The sequence below is a fragment of the Glycine max genome, chromosome 13 (assembly GCF_000004515.6).
Source record: "Glycine max cultivar Williams 82 chromosome 13, Glycine_max_v4.0, whole genome shotgun sequence".
Taxonomy (NCBI): domain Eukaryota; kingdom Viridiplantae; phylum Streptophyta; class Magnoliopsida; order Fabales; family Fabaceae; genus Glycine; species Glycine max.
This window is the reverse complement of record NC_038249.2, coordinates 33,708,884-33,732,967: the sequence shown is the minus strand read 5'-3', so window position 1 is coordinate 33,732,967 and position 24,084 is coordinate 33,708,884. Positions and strand designations below refer to the sequence as shown.

Genomic DNA, 24,084 nt, shown 5'->3' with positions numbered 1-24,084 from the left:
GCAAATTTTAAGTTTAAAAGAAGTGTCAAATAGGTTTTGGGTTTTGAGCATGTTGTTAAAATCCTTTCAAGTTGATTATTTATTAAAGTTTAAGATTTTTGAGTTGTCACATTATACGTCTTAAAAAGTAAAATTGATAAAAATGTTATACTAAATCACTTAGAGTGCGTTTGGATAGAGAATTTTAATTGAGGAAAATAATTTATCAGAAAATTTGAATTTCTGTAATTTAGAATTCATTGTTTGGATGCTTTTTATAAAGAATTTAAAATTTTAGAATTTTAAAACAGAATTTTAAACAATTAAAAATCTGGAATTTCAATTTCCTTCTAAAAAGTGAGAAATTGAAATTTTCTTCTTACATTCCTCTTCAAGAAACACCATCCGAACTCTTAAGATATCGATCGAGTATGAGCATAGAGAAACACGTATAACTAATACACCAACAATATCTTCTCTTTTTTTATTCATTTTTTTTCATCCTCATAATTTTAATTTTTTTTATCCAAACACAAAATTTTAAAAATAAATGAATTTCAATTGAAGTATTTAAAATTCTTAAAATTTTAAATTTCTCAAAATTTTAAATTTCTTCATCCAAACACACTCTAAAAAAATTTGATTTTTGTTTTGAAAGTTTGTTTTATATAAGAGTTTTAAGACATTAAGTTTTTAAGTAAGTAAATAACATATTTTAAAAACCATTAAGTCCTACTCATAATTTATATTGGATGTAAATTGCGCTTGAAGTGTTTGAACGATATGACTATAAATATATATAAAAAAGCCGTGTTTACCAAAGTTTCTACCAATTGTAATATAATACTGTATTTGTTATTTGGTTATCGTGGACAATGCAGATTTGTTGAATAAATAATACTTAATATTTGAGTTATAAGATCAATTCAGAAAAAAAAAATTATAAGATTGATTGAATGATTAAAAAAAATTAGAGAAAAATATTATATATTCAATCTTATTAAAAAAATTAAAAAATTAAAAATTAATATTTATCAATAAAAAAAATAAAGGATGCATTCTCATCCATCACCCATTTCATATTTATTGTTTTCTATTTGAAGGATGACTAGACAAATCTAATAACATCTTTATAGGCTGTGTAGACTAGTCTCGGAGCAAGCCATTGGCGTGTAAGAGATTAGGTAACATAGATACCCTTAATCAATCAATAGAAAAACTAAAGAACACAGTTAATAATACTATTAAAGAATTAAAAAGGTAGAAACAAACCAAGGCGCTGGCAACAAGGAATGGGTGGATTCAGAAACCGGCAAAGGAATTGGTGCAAACAAATCTACTCAGAAAGAGAATATTGGCAAGTTTTTTCCTATTAAAACGTCAAAAGTGGAATAGTCTTGGCTGTCACACACCCTTCCCATTTGGGAGTGTTAATGTGTTGCGGTGGTATTTACGAATATTAAAGTCCACGAAAACAAAAAATGTGAAACAACAAGGCCTAAGTTGCCTGTTTTTGGATCCCGCAAACAAATAGCACATGGTTTTGGAAACCCCTACATAAACCCCTCCCTGTCGCTCCATCCACAGTCACAGTCACAGTCACAGACACACGTCAAAATATCCAATCATTTCACATGGAAAGTGCCACTCAAGTCGGTGCGGCGGCTCAGCCCAGCTCAGCTTCAGCGTCGGTGATTCCCTCCGCCTTCGACGGCACCCTGGGCCGTCACCTTGCTCGCCGCCTCGCCGAGACCGGTGTCAGGGACGTCTTCTCCGTTCCCGGCGACTTCAACTTGACGCTCCTCGACCACCTCATCGCCGAGCCGAGTCTCAACCTCGTCGGCTGCTGCAACGAGCTCAACGCCGGCTACGCCGCCGACGGCTACGCGCGCGCCAAGGGCGTCGGCGCCTGCGTGGTCACCTTCACCGTCGGCGGACTCAGCGTCCTCAACGCCATCGCCGGAGCTTACAGCGAGAATTTGCCAGTGATTTGCATCGTCGGAGGACCCAATTCCAACGACTACGGCACCAACCGGATCCTCCACCACACCATCGGTTTACCCGATTTCACCCAAGAGCTTCGGTGCTTTCAGGCCATCACGTGTTTTCAGGTGAACACTGAGTGTGAATGAAATTGAACATTCTCTGATTAGTATCATTGGTGTTGAATAACTTGGTGTAATTTCTTTGATTCTTCAGGCAGTGGTGAATAACTTGGACGATGCGCATGAACTTATTGACACTGCAATTTCTACTGCTTTGAAGGAAAGCAAGCCTGTTTATATCAGCATAAGTTGTAACCTTCCTGGAATTCCTCATCCAACTTTTGCTAGAGACCCCGTGCCATTCTTTCTTGCACCTAAGTACGTATTTCTTGGCTTTTCTATTTTCTTAAAAACATAAGTGTATCTGTGTGGTGAAGTGACATGAATAATGTTTGTTCTTGCATCCACATTTGGCGTTAGTTTAATGGTGAGAATAAAATATTTGATTTTATGTAGGGTAAGCAATCAAGAAGGATTAGAAGCAGCAGTGGAAGCAACGGCTGCTTTACTGAACAACGCTGTGAAGCCAGTGATTGTGGGTGGGCCAAAACTAAGGGTAGCAAAGGCACAAAAGGCCTTTCTGGAGTTTGCAGAAGCAAGTGGATATCCAATAGCAGTTATGCCGTCCGGGAAGGGACTAGTACCAGAGCATCATCCACATTTCATTGGGACATACTGGGGTGCTGTCAGCTCTAGCTTTTGTGGGGAAATTGTGGAGTCTGCTGATGCATATGTTTTTGTTGGCCCCATCTTCAATGACTATAGCTCCGTTGGATACTCGTTGTTGATAAAGAAGGAGAAAGCCATAATAGTGCAGCCTAATCGGGTAACCATTGGCAATGGTCCTTCCTTGGGCTGGGTTTTCATGGCTGATTTCTTAACTGCATTGGCTAAAAAAGTGAAGACCAACACCGCAGCTGTGGAGAATTACCGGCGTATCTATGTCCCACCAGGCATTCCTCTGAGGCGAGAGAAGGATGAACCACTTAGAGTTAATGTTCTATTCAAGCACATTCAAGTAAGTTCTATTTATAGCCTCCTTCAAATTTTTAGATCAAGCGGTTCTTTGGCTGGGATTGGAATTGGAGTTCTCTACCTGTTATGCTACTTTGTTCTATAACTAAGATTTCATTCTAAACTTGTGTTCTGTTTTTATGCTTAAGTACAAGATAGTTATCATCATTTATTCTGTCTAGGCTTGAACATTATGAGCTCCACATACGGGATTATATTTATTTAATTGAAATCATTGCCATGGTCTTGCTTACCAACTGATTTTAGGTCCAGTAGTTTTCATCTATCATGGTAGTAACTGCATGATTCCTTAATCAGATTCATCACGTTAAACCATCTAACAGTCTTCATAAGTAGCTTCATGGTTTGTGTATATCTGTTAATTGTGAGTGGCCTAGAATTGTGAAACATTGCACAAAAACGTGGAACATAGCAGTTTCAGATTATTCACATAACATTACTAAATATGCGAGATTATTTGCTTTCAATAAGATTAATATATTTAAGCAAGTTTTGCCCTTTAGGCCAGTAATTGAATGTGTTGAACAGGAACTGCTAAGCGGAGATACTGCTGTAATAGCTGAAACTGGAGACTCATGGTTCAACTGTCAGAAGCTCCATCTGCCTGAGAATTGCGGGTGAGTCATTAACTATGACTGCATTGAGCAATATGCTAATTGCGACTTTTATATTGTTGGAATTAACATTGTCAAATTTGAATTCCATCTTGCAGGTATGAATTCCAGATGCAGTATGGATCCATTGGTTGGTCAGTAGGTGCTACTCTTGGATATGCACAGGCTGCAACAGACAAGCGTGTAATTGCTTGCATTGGTGATGGCAGTTTTCAGGTTAGTAAGATTATAAGAATACAAACTATCTGTGTCCAGAATATTAAAGACAATATACATATGTTTTTCTTTTTTATTCATTGTTCACCTAGTATGAAATTTTGTCCAAAATGGAAGCTCCACCATAAACCATGGCTGAATGGCTATAATCACACGTGCTAACAACTTGATGGATGCTACTATATTATATATTTTTTTAAGAGAAACTAAGCTTGGGGAAGAGTTATTTCATTAAGAAATAAAGTATATCCCTGTAGAGATATGATAGTCCTTGCATCAATCAAGTTAGTTACATCAGTAGGTAATCAGGTGAATAAATTATTAGAAATTAAATTTGAAAGTGAGGTGTAAGTTCACCAAAATGCATTAGCACCATTTGGATATTATACTTTATAAGAATATGTTGACTTCATTTGATTCAAGTACCTGACCTCAACTAATAGGGAAATGATTTAGTTGCTGCCGATGTTGAAATTAAAAGTGAATTCCTTTGAAGTAAGGTTATCTCAACCATTATTACACATCCAAGACGTTTGTATAATGAGGAGCATCAACAGAAAGTAAACATGTTCATTATTTTATTTTCTGCCTGATGAATGAATCACATGGACTTATAGTTCCCCTTATTTAGGTAACAGCACAGGATATTTCAACAATGATTCGCTGTGGACAAAAGACCATCATCTTTCTCATCAATAATGGAGGTTATACAATTGAAGTTGAGATTCATGATGGTCCATACAATGTGATAAAGAATTGGGACTACACTCGCTTTGTGGACGCTATCCATAATGGGCAAGGCAAATGCTGGACTGCCAAGGTTAGTATAAATTTAATAATGATTAAATATGGTTTAGTCCTTATAAATATGGTTAAATTTGGTTTTAGTTCTCTAATTTTTTTTTCATTGATTTTGTTCTTAAACAAAATTTAAATTTTATATACTATGATAATTGTTGGTGAATAATGCCTTGTGCAATCATTGGTCTTTCTTTAATGCTAATTATCATTTATAGTTAGTAGCATTAGATGGCTGGACTCTGTTTAGTTGTTAGTGAAAAGGCCTGTTATTTTGTAAGTTGGTAGTAATTTCCTGCTCTTTAAATACCTAAAAAAATTATTTTGTAAGTTGTTTGCTCGTGGTACCAAAGGACTGTTATTGTTGAGTGTAGGTACGTACAGAGGATGATCTGACTGAAGCAATTGCAAAAGCTACTGGACCACAGAAAGATTCACTATGTTTTATAGAAGTTTTTGTACACAAGGATGACACCAGCAAAGAATTGCTGGAATGGGGATCTCGTGTTGCTGCTGCTAACAGTCGTCCTCCTAATCCTCAATAGAAAATCATTTCCTAATTATTGGCCTGTTTTGTGTATTTTGTTGAATAGAGTTCCACTACTGGATATTTACAAGAGAAAAACGACAAAAATGAAAAATAAGTTGAAATAAATGTTTGCTTTTCCAGATTTGTATCTGGTCTCGTGTTGCTGACTTGTTGACTTGTTGTAATCATGAACTATTATTGCTTTGTAATAATGTCTTGTATAATGGAATTGTTAATGAATCAAAGAGGATATAGCCATTGTATGTAAATTCATGTGCTGATAACACGATTGATATTGAGAAAGACTATGATGCCTATTCCACAAAATGGGAACAGATGTTAATCCCTTATTTATTGTGTACTATAGTTTGCATTTTTGCTTCATGTTTTGGATTGTTTGTTTTGAAAAAAAAAAACTTTTTTTTTGGTTTCCACATTTTTATTCTAAATATTTGTACATAAGATGATAAAGAGTATTTATTGTCTTCAACATTTCTTATATAATTTTTTAGAAACAGGAAAAAGTGAAAATAATGTAACATGCTTATAATATTTATATTTTTTTGCATTAAAACTTTGGAATAAAAAAATATCAATCTAGGCCCTAAGGTAAGGAAAAGTCTTCGTACTTATATTCACCTTATTCTAGAGACAAATATGATTATTTTTTTTGAGGGAAAGACAAATAGGATTTGAAACTTATAAGTTGTAACTTGTCATATACAATATGGTATTTTACTCCTTACCATCAATCCTTAAAAACTTTGCACCTCGGATTCTTTAAAGAAGTAAAAGGGAAAATATTTTTGTTGAGATGCAAAAATATGCAACCCCTCCTCCCATGATTTTAAAATAGACTCCCATATGATTTTCAACAAAATTTTCCTTTTTTTATTCTTTTTAATAAATAAAAAATTTCTGTTTTATAAAAAGAAAAGCATTAAAAATCTTAATTCAATAGACTCATGTACGTGTGATTGATGATAAAACTGTGATTTATCTTATTAGTGCTGTGTGTCTGAAACGTTATCTCTTTGGAGTTGTTGGTCATATTTACTTATATTTTATGAGTTTTTGTTGTGTGCAGCTGAGTCACTTGGAATTCCACTGATAAAACCGCATTTGGGAATCAAGAATTTTGGGGGATCAGGGATGGATGGAATGTGGAAGGGGGAACCAATTTAGCTGTTCTTTGAAGAGAGGGGCATTCCTTTCTCAACCAATTATGCTTTGACAGTTCAACGAATTGCTTGCTGCTCTCTGCAATTCTTCCTGTCAATTAATTTCTCTCATCACTAGAGTCACATTGCAGTTGTTGTTTAAATATTTGTATGGAAATATGATAAAACAAAAAACATTTTATTATCTTCAACATTTCTTATAACATTTTTTTGAAATAGAAAAAGTGGAGATGATGAAATATTTTTATAATATTTATTAAAAACAGACAAAATAAAAAAAATGTTTTCTTAACCTAGACAAGTTTTTGTATATTTTACTGTTTAATTGGGAAAAGAAAACAAAACATGAGTAGCTAAAAAAGTCCTTCCTTTAGGGAGAGGGAAAATCAAAGAGAGAGAAAATATTGAAATGATAACTTTACTTATTTTTTATATTAAAAATTTAGGGCAAAAAAAATCTCAATTTTTAAGTAGCAAAAATCTTTATTTTTATATTCACCTTATTCTGAAAAGGCAAAATATTTGGAACTTGTGACTTGTCATCTATACAATATGTTAGGTATTTTACTCAATTCCAGCACTCCAGCTTAAAAGTATTGTACCACTGTCTAATTCTTTGAATTGTGATTTTAAATATATTTTGTTACGAAATAAATCATTTTAATAGCCTTTCAAGTGCTTGTGACCATTGAATTAGACTTTTTTCGAAATATTGATGAAAAAATGAAAGAATAAAAATCGATACCAACACTATATGTGGTGGATATGTTTTGTAGTTGATAAACCGATTCATTAATTTATTTTCTGCCCGATTAATGAATCACATCACATGGACTTGTAGTTTCCCTTATTTAGGGACCAGCGCAGGACATTTCAACCACTTTTTCTTTTTTTACGAAATAAGTAATTAAAAAAGATACGTATCAAATTTGAGTTATTTTTAAACTATTTGCATATATCGATCACCTTTATTACTTTTTTTCTTGCGATTTGATTTTGGATGTTATACCGGCTGAATTAGAATCCGGTCCTTATTGAGATTGTCTTACAACAATTATCATAAGGACCAAGAATGTTGGTCACTATTATTTTTATTTCTTTTTTTTTATCACATTGTTCATTATATATATATATATATATATATATATATATATATATATATATATTATTTTCCTTCACTTATCTTTTTTCCATATTCCTCTTTTGGCTTATATTATTACTATTTTTATTTTTTGGCAAAATTTTTTAAAAAACTTACAAACTTTTCTACCAAATTCGTTAAAAAAACAAAAAATTAATGATAAAAAGTACAATTAAATCTTATTTTTATTCTATTCAACAATCCATTGAAAAAATGAGGTGAACGCTCACAATTTTCTATTAAATATTTTATTTTGGAAATACTATAGTAATATATTAATATATTAAGAATATTGAAACTCGAACATCTTTTAATTACAAACATTTCATTAATGCATGTTACTTCTCTCAATTTTTTTTATTACATTATATCATATTTCATACTTATATTTTTTTGTCTCCCATTTCTTTTTCTAACTAGGTTTTCAAAGATCACAGTGTCCAGTAATTATTTTTTATAGGCTTAAATAATATTTTGATCCTACAATAAATAGAAGTTTTTTTTATTATAATCCTTTAAAGATTTTTATTTTAATTTTAGTCTCTTTAATTTTTTTCGGTCTTTATTATCAAGTAATAATATCAATTAATGATGTAATAACGATATTTGTAATCCATTGACTTATCACATGATCAAAGAATCTAATAAAATTATCATATTTTTTATAAATTATATTTTAAAATTTTCATATGTTCAAACTAGTTGATGATGTTATACTAGTAAATAGGGAATTTTAGAAAATTATATTTGATTATTTTATCATACTTCTTAATAATATAGCAAGTTAAATAATTGTCGATGCCGTTGTTATATAGTTAATGTTGTTATTTGATAGTGATGATTAAAAAAATTACAAAACAAAAACTAAAAAACTCTTTAAATGACTAAAAAATTTCCTATTTTATAAGGAGTAAAAGATTATTTCAATTTTTTTCCTATTAAAATGACCATTCTGCTTTTGCTAAATATGTAGGTGAGAACCTTTTTTTCTCTATTCATCTCTATATATATTATTGAGAATATTTATGACATTAAGTGTGAAACTCATTTAATTAAAGGCTAAGACTTATTAATTCCATTAATCTTAAGAAATTTCAAATAATAATAAAGAAATTTGTATACAATAACAACAACGATGTTAAAAATTAGAATCCACGTAAACAACTCAAAATCCTTTCTAGTAAGTTGATTTTAATGAGTTAATTAATAATAAAGAATGTGTTAAATAAGATGTTACTAATAGTTTTCATAATTTATATTTTTTATATTCTACATGAAGATGAGAGGACTTGTTTATAGAAAGTGAAGACAAAGTTATGGTCCCGTGCCCTACAAACCCAACTACAATTCAATTTGACAATATTGATTTATAAATTTAGGTTTAATCTTGCATGTTGCCATGAAGTTGTTAGAAACTCATTATTTCTCGCGGGTGAAATTGGTGGAAACGATTTCAATCATGCTTTCTTTATACGAAAAAACATAGAAGAAGTTAAAACATATGGGCCATATGTAATCAACGCAATATCTTCGGCATTTTATTTTTATTTATAAAAATCATAAAGCATATAACCATTAGATAAACATATTTAAATAATAAACACATTATATATATATATATATATATATATATATATATATATATATATATATATATATATATATATATATATGTGTGTGTGTGTGTGTGTGTGTGTGGGGGGGGGGGGAAGAAGCAACATTATTATAATTGTTGGTTGGAAAAAGTGTAAAAAAAAAAACCCTTGTACCCATAAGAAAAATGGATTTTTAAGATTTTGAAACCTGAATTAAGAAATATCATAAATGGATTTCGGCCCTCTCTGCCCAAAAGTTTTAATTGTTATCATCTTGGTTAATTGTTTCATCACCTATTATCTCCTAAATTACTGAATCAAATATTAATTTCACTTGTGATATGTGATTATCATTCATCAAAGATATTTTACATAAAATAAAAATTGAATACAAATCTTCCATTAAATAAATCATCTTCTTTATTTATGTGAATGTAATGAGATTTTATACCAGTACACTAATCTTTTATTTTTTTAAAGTAAATTCTAATTTTTCTTGTCTAAAATTGAATATCTTATCACATTAATTTGATGATAAATTTTTTTGAATTAGTGGTAACATATGTCATCCGAAGATTTATCTTTTTGTTTTATAATCCCTGACTATTTTTTTTCTTTCTATTTTAGCTTTGAAGAATGCTCAAAGCCTTTTGTACTTTTTTTTCATTACAGGAATTGATTGGTCTAGGGGCTCGCACGCTCATTGTTCCAGGGAATTTTCCAATAGGATGTAGTGCAAGCTATTTAACAATCTACGAAACCGTAGATAAGAACCAATATGGGTGTTTAAAGTGGTTAACCAAGTTCGCCGAATATTACCACCATGAGCTCCAAAGTGAATTAGATAAGCTTCGAGGACTTTATCCTCGTGCTAATATCATCTATGCTGATTATTACAATGCTGCATTCACTTTATATCGTGATCCTACCAAGTTTGGTAATTCAACCTTTTCAACTCCCATTGTAATTTAGATGTTTCTTTCAAACCACAATCCACATTCATCAACAACATTGCTTCATACTTATAATGTTGTGATTTATATTTTGATTCCTATGTAGGTTTTACTGATCTTAAAGTCTGTTGTGGAATGGGAGGTCCATACAATTACAACACAACAGCAGATTGTGGCAATCCAGGCGTGAGTGCTTGTGATGATCCTTCGAAGCATATTGGGTGGGATAATGTTCACTTGACTGAAGCTGCATATAGAATAATTGCTGAAGGTTTAATGAAAGGACCATATTGTCTCCCCCAAATTAATACCTCATGCTTGATGAATGTAAGCTCTGGCTATTTCAATAGCTAAAATGTTTCTTATGATGAAGTGAAGTGAAATAAATTCAATGTACCTACCACTATAGTATGATTTTCATATGACATACATATCTTTCAAGAATATAATTATCAACTTTTACAATCATAGTCTTTAAGATTAACAGTGATAATGATATCAACAATTTTATTTTTTCAACAAAAATTGCAACTTGCTACTAATGGAAATTCATTGGAAATGTATGGATAGAACAGGTTCTCATAAACCAAAGCATATATAAGGTGGGTCTTGGATGATTATGGGAGAAGAGAATAGGAAAAAGATTATGAATTCAATTTCCTCTACTAATAAAAATTAGCATTCTAACAAATTAACATCATCGATTAATAAAAAAGTTCTCTCAATCAGTTGATGCTTTAATATTATCCTTAAATTCAATATATAAAATGAGTAAAGTAGCATTTTAGTTCTTGAAAGTGTATAACTATATTACACTGGTCTTTAAAATTAAGAGAATTCTAAATAAGTATTTGAAAATGCAGCACAATTAAAAAAAATCACTACGAATAATATTATTAACATATTTAGGTGACTATAAAGACAATAAACAGTTAAATTTATAAACTTTTATGAAACTATTGGAAATTTCAAGAACTTATTTAGAATTCTTTTTTAGTTTTTGAACTAATGATTAATGTGATAACATGTTACACTTTTGAAGATGAACAAAATTATGGTTTACTTTATAAAAAAAAATAGTGATACTTTTGATTTCTTATTCTTAACCAAATTTGGATCCTCTCCATCACTTTATCATCTAGTCTTCTTTATCAGTTAAATGACCAAATAATCAATAAACATTGTTCAAAGTATAAACTAAGGTTTTACATGGACAAAATAATTCATTGAATCGATTTGGGTTATAAGGTAACAATTTAGCAAGCATACTAAATCAAACTAGCTAGTATCAATGAGTATTCAAGATTGTCTCCACAGGACTTGCACAATATTTGGTTCAATCGGCACGATTTACTAGTTAAGATTTAATGAAAAGATGAAGTAATTGACATAAGTGTACTTAAAAATCAAATTAAAATGAAAAGAGATGAATTATTTCTTTTTGGAAATTTTGTAAACACTTAAAATGTGTTTTGTTAAGCATTGAAATTCATGTTCAATGAAAAAACACGTGTTTCAAGATAAAAAGCTAAAATAATGTGAGATAAGCTTTCTTTTTAACAGACCCTTACAATGCAATTGAATAAAATTTAATTAATGGAGGTTGTCGGGGTTGAACTTTGCGAAAACGTGCTCACAATTTTCTTCAATCCTTAATTATTTTGATGGAATGAGATCAAATTCCCGGACCACTAAACTCCTAATTCCTTAGAAGTATTAATATTATTAGAGAAATCTGCTCTGAGCACAAGCATTAAGAAAGAGCAATGAATCCAAACTCATTCCTAATATAAATAACTGCTTTTTTTTTTCTTTCAATTGTGACTTCATTTTTCAATATGAAATAAAAATAAAACTGCTTGGTAAATTTATTTTGAGAATATGTCTTGAAACAGGATTAAAAACAGAATTAATTGTTTCCTTGTTTCTAGAATTAAAAAAGCCAAAGTGAAAATAGAAACAGCATGTAACTGTTTGTGTTCTTCAGTTTTAAAATCAATTTAATTGGAAATAATTTTGAAAATTAACTTTTACAAGGAAGTTACTCATATAATTAATCACCGTGCAGTGAACGGTGCCTTTTTGCCACTACATATAATGCATTGGATTTTAGATACACACATAGAGACAATTGGAAATTTGTAGCATGCTTTATCACCCTTCATAAGTGCATATACTGATACTAGTTTCTAAAATTTATTTCATCCGGTAAGTGCACTATTCTAAATTGTAATTTTGAGACTTTCAATTACTGGCACTAAGTTTTTAATTTAGCTTCCACTCACAATCTATAGTATTGGTCCTAATTGTAATTTTCTACATTTTTCTAATTGATGTATTTTAAATAAATTTACTTCTATTGTTAATTGCCTTGTACTGCTTCTTTCATTCTAATAAAATTCCTTTACATTTTTTATAATTGAAAATCTTTATAATTGTGATTGAAAGTATAAAATTAATGTTGATTATTGGCTATTTAAGAGATCTACCGGTTGATATGCAAAAAATAACAAAAAAAAAATTATCTTAGAAAGTCTACGTTCTAAAATGATTTATTTTCAAAAAATTATCTTAGAATTCTCAATTTTTAATTTAAAAAAAATATTCTAAGACGATTTTTAATGAAATCGTATTAGAATAATAATTTTTTAAGATGATTTTTGTAAAAAAACGTCATAAAAAGTCTTGATTTTCCTCAACATTGACTTCAAAGATGATTTAAAATTATCCTTAAATATGTCAAAAAGCTGTCGTGAAAACTTTTTTTTCTTTTTAACAGACCCTTACAATGCAATTGAATAAAATTTAATTAATGGAGGTTGTTGGAGTTGTGAAAATAAGAGAGATGAAACAAGAGTAAACAATCTAATTTATATATATATATATATATATAAACTATAAATTTTAATTATATAAAATAAATATTTATTATGTGCAATGCATAAACTAAAATACTAGTTTGATTTATATTTTTATATTAAAATTTTAGGGTAAAATAAATATATGAATTTAAGAAAAGTCATCATACTTTTATTCGTCTTATTCAAAAGAGGCGAAATATTTGGAAGTTGTGACTTGTCATATATATAACAGGGTATCTTACTCCTTTCCGTCCGTCCTTAAAACTTTTATAACTCTAATTCTTTGAATTGTGATTTTACATATATTTTTTTTTTACGAAATACATCATTCTAATAACCTTTCAATTTTCAATGAAAATGAATTAGACTTTGTTCGAAGTATCGATGAAAATGACAGTATTAAAATCGACACCAATATTCTATGTGGTGGACATGGTGTGTAGTTGGTGAACATTTACGTACTTGATCACTTTACATAATTTTAAAATGAAAATTAAAACCATGAAACCATGTTAAGAAGCTATAAACCGATATTCTAAAATCGGCAACACTAAAACCAAACAAGCTATATGTAATAGTCCTAAAACTTGTATGTAGGAGTTAATCAGTTATTCCATAAATTACACATTTGCCAGTACATAAAGGGTGAGCTTAATCTGATAAGTTCAATATTTTATTTATTATCATAGATTCATACTATTGTTTTTTCTAACTTGGATTATATGTGGTGGACATGTTTAATTTTTTTGTATTGCATGGACAAAGAGAGACTGAGATTTTATGAATCGAACAAGAACAAATTAATTGATATTTGCAAATGTGTAGTAGCGGACAATGAGGTCAATTTGTGAAGAGCGATGGATTGCAATTGTTGGTTTTGTGGTAGTTTTTTCTTCAGCAACCATATTGGCAGCATGCCCTTACAAATCAATCTTCAGCTTCGGTGATTCATTTGCAGACACTGGCAACTTGTATTTTAGCTCCCACCCACCTTCCCATCACTGCTTTTTCCCTCCCTACGGTCAAACCTTCTTTCACCGGGTCACCGGACGCTGCTCCGATGGCCGCCTCATAATCGATTTCATCGGTATATCATCTTTGTGTATGTGCATGTTATGTGTTTGAGATTATTACAATTTTTATATTGTGCAGCTGAGTCACTGGGACTTCCACTGCTGAAACCATATTTGGGAATGAAGAAGAAGAATGTTGTTGGGGGAGCAAATTTTGCTGTTATTGGAGCCACGGCGTTAGACTTAAGCTTCTTTGAAGAGAGGGGCATTTCTATCCCTACCCATTATTCTTTGACAGTTCAATTGAATTGGTTCAAGGAACTGCTTCCTTCTCTCTGCAATTCTTCCGCAGGTAACTTCATCATCCTCTCCTTCAGATTTTCAACTTAACTTTTACAGGTTTATATTTAGAAATTGGATTTTATATATTTTCAAAATAGATTCGCCTGTACTTTGGATTCTTCCAACTCTGTCTCAACTTCAATATTTTTTTTTAAATAGTTGTATGTTATTAATATTTTTTACTTAATAAGTAAATTTTATATAACAGAATATTATATTTATATTAATATTTATTTTTCTTGAAATATATATCGTAAAATATACTTTAATTGTAGTTACAAATTTTCTTAATTTATAATTTAACTGTACGTATGTTTATTTATTACGTTCACAAATTTTGTTCTAAATATTTCGAATCTTTCTCGGGTCAATTGTTTTTTTTGTTTTGTTTTGAAAGGAGGTCAATTTTAATTTTAAAAATAGAAATAGATAATCCTGACAATAAGATAAACAAGGATAAGTCCGTTCACGAACACTACACCAACACATCCACCTTTTTTAAGTATTTTTTTTTAATTCTTTTTTCATTTAGTAGCTTTTGTGATTGATATTTTTCAACCAAGCATGAAAAAACAAGGGCCTAAAAATCAAAGAAGCATGGAACCATCATCGATTACTGAGCAGCCTGACACTGACTGCTTTTTTTATTTTATAAATTAAAATGCGTCATTATAATATTTTGGTAAAAAGCAAAGTTCGATGATATTTAAACTTATAATCATAATTTTTTATATACATTATGTAAAAAAATATTTTATTATTTCAATTATATATAAATGATGTAAATGTAATATTTTTTTATTCTGGATTAAATATAACATATTTTAATTTTCTTAAAAAACATTAATTTTTTTTATAAAAATGAAAAAAAATGCATTTTTTAATTTTATGAGATAAATAATATATTTAAGCTAAAGTTTTTATTTTGGTGATTCCCACTCATGAAATGTCGCATTCCAGGCCCGGCTATGGCGAATTCCTGTCTTTATTCAATTTTGGAAATATTTAACTGCCGAAACAACTTTGCTCATCTTTATCTATAATCTATAAATATATAAAAATCTTGTCTAACGTTTTGCCGTGGCAATCTGTCAAGTCCATATAATTTAAAATAATGTTAGAGTAAATAATACTGTTTTTTTTTTAATTATACAAATATTTCTGCCTTTTTATATAAGTTGCAGCAATTTCCCTTATAGATGAATTTAGCCTAATGTTTTAAACAAATAAAGAGGTCAATATAATACTGTAAAAAAAAGTAATAATATATATATATATATATATATATATATATATATATATATATATAAGATGTTAGTGTAGTATTTTATAACAATTAAGAAAAGTTAGTGTAGAAACAGAAAATTAAAAAAAAAATTGCTGTAACTTCACGAAAATGTATAGATAATTACTGTAATTTACTCATAATATTATTATCCATCAATATAATAAAACGATCAAAATTATTGAAATCCTGGTGGACGGGACAATTTCTCCGGCTGTTTATATCACAAAAATATTCATAATGAATATAGAATCTCATTCAATTTATCCAGACCTATCATCTTTAAGCCGATTTGGATTAATTAATAATAAAGAATGTGTTAAATAAAATGTTAGTAATACTTTTCATAATTTTATATTCTTATATTCAACGTGAAGACAAACATTATTTTATAGAAAGTGAAGACAAAGTTACGTTCCCATGCCTTAAAAATCCAACAATAATCCAGCTTGATAATGCTGATATTTCAATTAAGGTTTAAACTTGCAGACTGCCATGAAGTAGTTGGAAACTCATTATTTCTTATGGGTGAAATTGGAGGAAATGATTTCAACTATCTTTTATTTCAACAAAGGAGCATAGCAGAGGTTAAAACATTTGTGCCGTATGTGATCAAGGCAATAACTTCAGCTGTCAACGTAAGTTTTATTATTTTTGTTTGAGTAAATCCTTAATTTGCTCTTCCAATTTTCCATATGTTATCACTTATCACATTAGTACTCTGAAAATTCTTTTATCAACAAATAGGTCAATACTTTAGTTCTTCAAAGATTTTATTATCAAATCAGTAATTCAAAAAAAAATTTATCACCACTTTAATACTCTATTTTAGGTATTTTATGGATTGATACAATGATAGATTCTATTTTTGTGGAATGATTTGGTGACAATTTTTTAAAGATTAAAGTAGTGACAAAAATAAAATATGAATATTAATTTGATGATTAAATTTGTTCACGTAGTGATAACATATGTAACTCCAAGTCCAATGAGTTAAATTAAAGATTTACTCCTTTTATTTTATAATCTGTTACCAATTTTTCTGATTTTAGTTTTGATGCATACCCAAAGACTAATACTTTTTTTTTTGAATTACAGGAGTTGATTGGTTTAGGGGCTCGCACGCTCATAGTTCCTGGGAATATACCATTGGGATGTAGTATAACGTATTTAACAATCTATGAAACCATGGATAAGAACCAATATGACCAATATGGGTGCTTGAAGTGGTTAAATAAGTTCGCCGAATATTACAACCAAAAGCTCCAAAGTGAATTACATAGGCTTCAGGGACTTCACTCTCATGCTAATATCATTTATGCTGATTATTACAATGCCATATTGTCATTATATCGTGATCCCACAATGTTTGGTAATTCAACTTCCTCAACTCGTAGTGTAATTTAATACCATTCTATTCTAACACTTTCATAGTGTAGCTTGATACTTAAGCAAAGCATATTAATTAAGGACTATAATTGTGATTTATATTTTGATGTCTATGTAGGTTTTACTAATCTTAAAACCTGTTGTGGAATGGGAGGTCCATATAATTACAACGCATCAGCAGATTGTGGGGATCCAGGAGTGAATGCTTGTGATGATCCTTCTAAGCATATTGGATGGGATGGTGTTCACCTGACTGAGGCTGCATATAGAATAATTGCTCAAGGTTTAATAAAAGGACCATATTGTCTCCCCCGATTTAATACCTTGTGCTTGATAAACACTAGTTATGGCCATTTCAATAGCTAAAATGTATCTTTGATGAAATGAAGTGAAATAAATTCAATGTAGCTAACACTATAACATGATTTGCATAAGACGCCCATATCTTTCAATAATAATATAACTGTTAGTTTCATTTCTATTTATAAAAGAACGATTTTTTTTTATAACACTCAATTCATAATAGTTATATTTTGTAAAGATATTTTAATTATTTTTAATTTTTTATTAGTTAAAAAATTTATTTTACTATTCGATAAATAAGATTTTTTTTATATAATTTCTAACGTGTTTTCTGAAACATTAGTTAAAGTAATCTTTTTTATTTATAAAAAATATAAAATATAAAAAAATAATAAAATTATGATTTAATTATAAAAAAGTAAAAATAAATATGAATAGATACATTGAGGAGGATTAAAAAAAACATATAAAAAGTCAAGAGTTAAAAACAATAGCATTTAAAAAAAATGTTAAAAGTTAAAAAAATTATTTATCAACCAGTTAAATAAATTTTTTATCTAATAAAAAAAATAAAAATTAACTAAAATATATTAGCAATATAACCTAAATTAAAATACTGTTAATTGTACCAACAAAAAATTAGAATAGAAGAGAAAGGGAATTATTGTGAAAGAGGTAGTTTTGTGAATTTGCTTGCTATCCCTCACACATTCTTAGACGGATTGAGAATAGAACCCACGATTTCGTTTTGTGAACACATATGAAGGATTAGTGTACTCAATTGTTTGACTATGAAGATTGTGATAGTTAATTAGATTATATCAAAAGATCATTTAGACACAATGTCAAATTCAAAATTTGGAAATCTTATCACACACTAAACAGTAAGTGTAGACTAGAATTATTTTAAAATATCAAATTATTTTTTAATTGTCACAAATTGCTTTATTAAGGAAATAAATAAATTTTCTTTTGTCATGATTAAGAAATAATTTAAAATGATTTTTAATTGTAACAAATTATTTAAAAAATAATAAAAATTTGCAAAAGTAAAATCGTATTTTAAAATATGATTTTTTTATATAAATTCATATTTTAAAGCACCATTTATCTATTTTGGTAATAATACTATTTTGGTGTAAAAGCCGAATTCACACTCCCTAGTCCCTACCACATATCTCCCCACCCATGAGCAATACGGGCAAAATGTATAATTATTGAACAGCGGAACATACGATGATCACCCGCCACCATGCCTTTGTCCGCTAAAATTAGTTCGCTGCAACGACAAATACAAAGGTTGCGTATCGTGCTAGTGCTACTACTACTACTTGCTGCTACTGTCACTGCTTGCTACACCTCACTCTTCAGCTTCGGAGATTCCCTCACTGATACCGGCAACTTGTACTTCATTTCCCCTCGTCAGAGCCCCGATTGCTTGCTCCCTCCCTACGGACAAACCCATTTTCATCGCCCCAATGGACGATGCTCCGATGGACGCCTTATCCTCGATTTCCTCGGTATTGTACAAATTCCTCCATACCCACTTGCTTTTTCAGTCAATTTCTGGCATAAAAGTTCATTCTTTTTGCTGCTTTTTTTTTTTTTTTGAAGCCGAGTCTCTGGGGCTTCCGTATGTGAAACCGTATCTGGGTTTCAAGAACGGCGCGGTGAAACGCGGGAATATTGAGCAGGGAGTGAATTTTGCGGTGGCCGGAGCCACGGCGCTGGACCGCGGTTTCTTTGAAGAAAAGGGGTTCGCTGTTGATGTGACCGCAAACTTTTCTCTGGGGGTTCAGTTAGATTGGTTCAAGGAATTGCTGCCTTCTCTCTGCAATTCTTCTTCAAGTAAAGCTATCTTTTCTTTCTTTTTTTGAATAATTATTTTATTCAAAAAATTGTTTTATTCAAATATAAAATTTTAAAAAGAATGCATTTCACTATTTTATCAAAAATTTTGAAAAGGAAAAAATTTAATTTCCAAACAAAAAATTTTGAAATTGAAAAAATTTAATTTTTTTATTCAAACACAAAATTAAAAAAAAATAAAAGAATTTAAATTGAAACATTTTAAATTATCTCATCCAAATTCACTTTTAAATAATTATTACAAAATTCAATAATTTCATTAAAGTTTAAATTTGATACACTTTCACTATAAATTTTGTGTACTCTCAATCAACCAGATAGAAATGGTAGTGGGCATTACTTTTACTTTTAAGGTGGTTATGGTTAAAGTCAACAAATTTACCAGTGATCGGATAATAGCAAAGAATTTTTTTTTACTATAAATGTAATTATTAAATTTTTTGTAACAATTAGTTTAGAAGTCATCGTGAAGGTGAGTTTTAATTGATTGATAGTGTAAATACTGCCACTCTATCAAAATTAAGCTTATATGAATAAATACTTTGATTATGATAGTATATCCAATTGATTTAAATATTCAGTAGGCCAGTCCAGCTTAGTATTTAAACATTTAAGATTTTCATTCACTTCATTGCTCTTTGGGTATTTATTAGAATGCATTTCCATTTTGTGGATGATCGAGGGTCTTGCATCCTGTTCTTTTTTCTTTCTCTTTAGAGCCTCTCTGTTTTTTTCGATGTTTTGTATCAAGACTTATCTAGCCTTGGCACATATTGTGCTAAGGTTAGTTTTATTATATATTCTTTTGGCTTCTTAAAAAAAATTAGAGTGCTTTTCCATGATAAAAACTTTAAAATCCTCTTATCAAGTGTTGTCTATAACTATTTAATGTGTAAGGAGGAAGAGGAAATAGTTAAATGAATCTTAAAATTTGATAAGCAAGAGTTCATTCTCATGCTTTTTCTGCAAATGTTGTTATGTCAGCATGTTGGTGATTCCTAACCCTAGCTATTTCCAATGGCATATGGGATTTCATTCTTGCAGGCTGCAAAAAAGTTATTGGCAGCTCCTTATTTATTGTGGGAGAGATTGGAGGCAATGATTATGGCTATCCTTTGTCTGAAACAACCGCATTTGGAGATCTTGTGACTTACATACCCCAAGTAATATCTGTAATCACTTCAGCAATCAGGGTAAGAATGTGATTCAATTATTTAGTAGTGGGCTAGTAGCCATTGTGATATCTTTTCATGTTCAAATTCCATTGTAATTAATGAATCAGTAGTGTTTTCTTGACACCCTTCTATGGAGTGTAAAATGGATGGAAGAGAAAGGTTTGAGGAAAGAAAAGAGGAAGAAAGAAAAAGTGGGAGAAGTGATAAGAAAAGTAAGAATGAAACAGAAAGTTGTTATGAATTATGTTGAGTATTTGGCAAAATAAGCTTTTACTTATTTCTTGGAGGGAGAAGCGTTCTTGAAGAAAAAAAATGCTACTGCATCTTGGGATGACTAATGGTTAACGCCAGCAAAAGTTAGTCCAATTGGTAAGGATTAGACTCATTTTATAAGGACATGAGTTCAAATAGTGAGTACTTGAGACCTCACCTAAACTTTTATTCACAAAAAAGAAAAAGAAGACTGATGGCTAACAATTAGGTTACTGCTTCTTGGAAATTATTTTTCTATTTAAAAATGTTCCATTTCATCCAACAAGACAATTTTGTTTTGATGCATGCTTCCATCGGTGAGACTGTTATTAGTTTCTTTTGAGAAACCAAGGATTTGTGATTTCTTTTAAGTCATTGGCTAAATATTGGATGGCTTATTAATTTATGCAGGAATTGATTGATTTAGGGGCTGTAACGTTTATGGTTCCTGGAAGTTTACCACTTGGATGCAATCCAGCCTATTTAACAATTTTTGCGACTATAGATAAAGAGGAGTATGACCAAGCTGGCTGTTTGAAATGGTTAAATACGTTCTATGAATACCACAATGAGCTGCTCCAGATTGAAATAAATCGGCTTCGAGTGCTATATCCTCTTACCAATATCATTTATGCAGATTATTTCAACGCTGCATTGGAGTTTTACAATTCTCCAGAACAATTTGGTAGATCTATCCTCTTAGCTTTTTGTGTCATATCAACGTTTCTGGGTTGCAACTTGCAAGTAACAGAAAAGTTTAGTCATATCCATGTGCCATCAATCAGTAGTACTAATTGGATTGGAATAACTAATATAAGTGAATACAATGGAACTAAATTTTAGGTTAAGTACTTGAGTTCACATTTAATATATGAACAAAACTTAGATGCAACTCCTAAAGTGTTGGTGTTGTTTTCTATTCAGAATTAGAGTTTTATTTCAGTAACTGATACAAATGTTTAATGTAAATCTTCATTATGTAAATTACGAAGATGAAACTCTAATTTTGATTGGAGAACAACATCAGAAACAGTAGTTAAGGTAATGGATTTATGTTGTTAGGATATTTGTGATGTTGATCATTCAGTATGGCATTATAGCATGGCCTCTTGTTTTGGAAGAGTGATACTAGGATTTACTTTGATGTCATTACAGGGTTTGGTGGAAATGTTCTCAAAGTTTGTTGTGGAGGTGGGGGTCCTTACAATTACAATGAAACGGCCATGTGTGGGGACGCAGGAGTGGTTGCTTGTGATGATCCTTCACAATATGTTAGCTGGGATGGCTATCATTTGACCGAGGCTGCTTATAGATGGATGACCAAAGGTTTATTAGATGGGCCATACACAATTCCTAAATTTAATGTCTCGTGTTTCATAGGTGAAACCATCAGAGATTTTAATAACTATGCAATGAAATATAAATCAATGTAAAATATCCACGTATTTGATGAGGTTTAAGTAGTACTCCAATAAGGTGATTTTCACTGCCTCGTGCAGTTGTATCTGTTTAATGAATGAATAATGCATAACGTTTTTTAGCAGCACCTGTATGTAAAATGATGTTTAATGAATAGTATATGATTGCATGCTTTAGCATAATTAATACCGACTTCAGCTAAGAATTGTACCATTTACTTTAAAATGCTATTTATTATTCATTTATTGTTTTAAACATTAATTTTAATACACTATAATTATTACTCATGCACTAATGTATGCATTAGTTTCATAATTAAAGAAGAAAAGATAATTGTTAGGAGTTTGGCAAGTGTACCAAATATTCAAGTAATAAAGTCTCGGAAGTCCGACGATCAAATTACATAGGATTATTTTGGATATTTTTAATTTATAAGGGAAAAATAAAAGAGAGGGATAGAAGAAAGAAAAGGAAGCAATAATAGTGAATGTTAAGCAATAGAAAGCGAAAGAATTAAAAGCAGAATAATTAAAGAGGAAATTCAATGGAATGCAAGTGTTAGGACCTAGTATGTCTTGTTTGCCTAAGATGTATGATTCTATGATTTTTCTTTATCAATTCAAGTGATTTTATTCTATCAACATATGTTTATTTACTTATCCCTAATTCCTCAGGATGACAAACCTATTTTATTTATCTATCTCCTAAATTCCTTTGAAAAGATTCAACAAATAAAATGTATGAAGTCTAAATTCTAGATGTTTGCAAAAATGTATGGGCATAAAATTATCATTCTATGTCTAGCAATGATTTTCTTATGAAATCTTTTCTTTTTGTTTTATTAGAAGTTACCATCTCTCGAACGTTTAACCCCTAAAATTAATGCATGCATATTTTCTTTAAATCTTATTTAGAATTTATCCTCTCCTAAGCGTCTAATCCCCAAAAGAATATAAAGATGAATAATGCAAGATAAGAATAGAAAAGATAATAGAATAGAAAAATCTAAAAAGGACTCCTGTTGCATTGATAAATATGAGAAGTACATCATACATTGTTGACTTTTTAGGCCTGTCAGACCCTAACTAGTGATTTAACCACTCATGACTATGAGGACTTTACAATGAGAGGGTTGAAAGAAAGAAAGGAATAAAAATGATGAAAAAAAGAAGAGAATTCCCAAATGAAGAGTTCTCAAGCTCTAAGGTAATAGTGAAAATGCTTTTAGACTCGGTGTGTTATTTTTCCTTGGACTAACTCTCTATTTATAGTTACTAAAGTGGGCTTTGGGCCTTCGCAGGCTCGTTTAGTGCACTTTATTCCATTGGATCACGTGCTTAACGCATGTTGCACCCTGAACTCAAATTCTGGCTCTCATGCTTAACATCTCGCTTAGCGCTTGTGTCTTCTATCTCGCGCTTAGCGTGAACTGTGTATTAAGTGTGACACTGGACTGGACCTTTTTTTATTTCTTCTTTTTTTTCTTCGTTATTTCTCACTTTTTACTTTTAGCACCTCCAGTTTTTATATCTGTAGTCAAAATTCAATTAAACATCAATTCTTTAATATTTAAGTACAAATAACTGCTAAATAATTATTTTTAAAGATAATTTAACAATTATCAATAATTTTCTAAAGCCAGGCGAGACATGGCAAAATAATAGAGAATATGTAAAAAGAAAGTGTTATATTACGTTGGCAACATTTCTCTTATTTTAGTTACACCCATATATATTTTAGCTGCAGAAACTTAAAGCCAACACTCCATCGTATCAGTTTAGACAACAAACTTTATTGTCTGTCATTTTTAAGATTTAAGAAAATATTAGTATATTATAAAATTTTATTTGTCTTCGTATTTTCACCGGGTGAAATGAAAATACATAAATAGAGTGAATGTAATTTAATCAAATATAATTATAATAGTTTAATAGAAGAAGAGATTGATTATAAAATGAAAGAAAAAACTAGTCTATATACATTGGTAATATAAACAAATTTTTCATTATCATTTAATTATAAATAATTATTTATATAATAAATTGATTGAATTTTATAATAAATACTTAAAAAGTTATATGAATATTGAT

General features: G+C 30.0%; 3 protein-coding genes and 1 pseudogene across 4 annotated transcripts; all 4 read left to right on the top strand.

Annotated features, from left to right (window-relative positions):
* The first annotated feature begins 1,299 nt into the window (after nt 1–1,299).
* Nucleotides 1,300–5,461, top strand: LOC100809553 (pyruvate decarboxylase 1). The gene is made up of 7 exons (XM_003542924.5): nt 1,300–2,090; nt 2,179–2,342; nt 2,481–3,042; nt 3,588–3,676; nt 3,772–3,889; nt 4,521–4,709; nt 5,062–5,461. The coding sequence occupies exons 1-7, from the start codon at nt 1,614–1,616 to the stop codon at nt 5,230–5,232; spliced, it is 1,770 nt and encodes a 589-aa protein (XP_003542972.1). The 5' UTR covers nt 1,300–1,613; the 3' UTR covers nt 5,233–5,461.
* Nucleotides 5,462–5,542: 81 nt separating this feature from the next.
* LOC100815961 (GDSL esterase/lipase At1g28580-like) lies at nt 5,543–10,440 on the top strand (annotated as a pseudogene).
* A 2,957-nt stretch (nt 10,441–13,397) lies between these two features.
* Nucleotides 13,398–18,047, top strand: LOC100819510 (GDSL esterase/lipase At1g28600). 2 transcript variants are annotated; one of them, XM_006594496.3, is made up of 6 exons: nt 13,398–13,592; nt 13,713–14,034; nt 14,100–14,312; nt 16,077–16,225; nt 16,686–16,959; nt 17,095–18,045. In XM_006594496.3, the coding sequence occupies exons 2-6, from the start codon at nt 13,782–13,784 to the stop codon at nt 17,340–17,342; spliced, it is 1,137 nt and encodes a 378-aa protein (XP_006594559.1). In that variant the 5' UTR covers nt 13,398–13,592; nt 13,713–13,781; the 3' UTR covers nt 17,343–18,045. The 2 variants fall into 2 exon arrangements, with proteins under 2 accessions (XP_006594559.1, XP_006594560.1); XM_006594497.3 differs by having other exon boundaries at nt 13,458–13,592; nt 13,773–14,034; nt 17,095–18,047.
* Nucleotides 18,048–18,393: 346 nt separating this feature from the next.
* On the top strand, nt 18,394–22,176 carry LOC100818440 (GDSL esterase/lipase At1g28610). The gene is made up of 5 exons (XM_003542941.4): nt 18,394–18,799; nt 18,894–19,127; nt 20,193–20,341; nt 20,987–21,260; nt 21,731–22,176. The coding sequence occupies exons 1-5, from the start codon at nt 18,532–18,534 to the stop codon at nt 22,006–22,008; spliced, it is 1,203 nt and encodes a 400-aa protein (XP_003542989.1). The 5' UTR covers nt 18,394–18,531; the 3' UTR covers nt 22,009–22,176.
* Nucleotides 22,177–24,084: the final 1,908 nt, after the last annotated feature.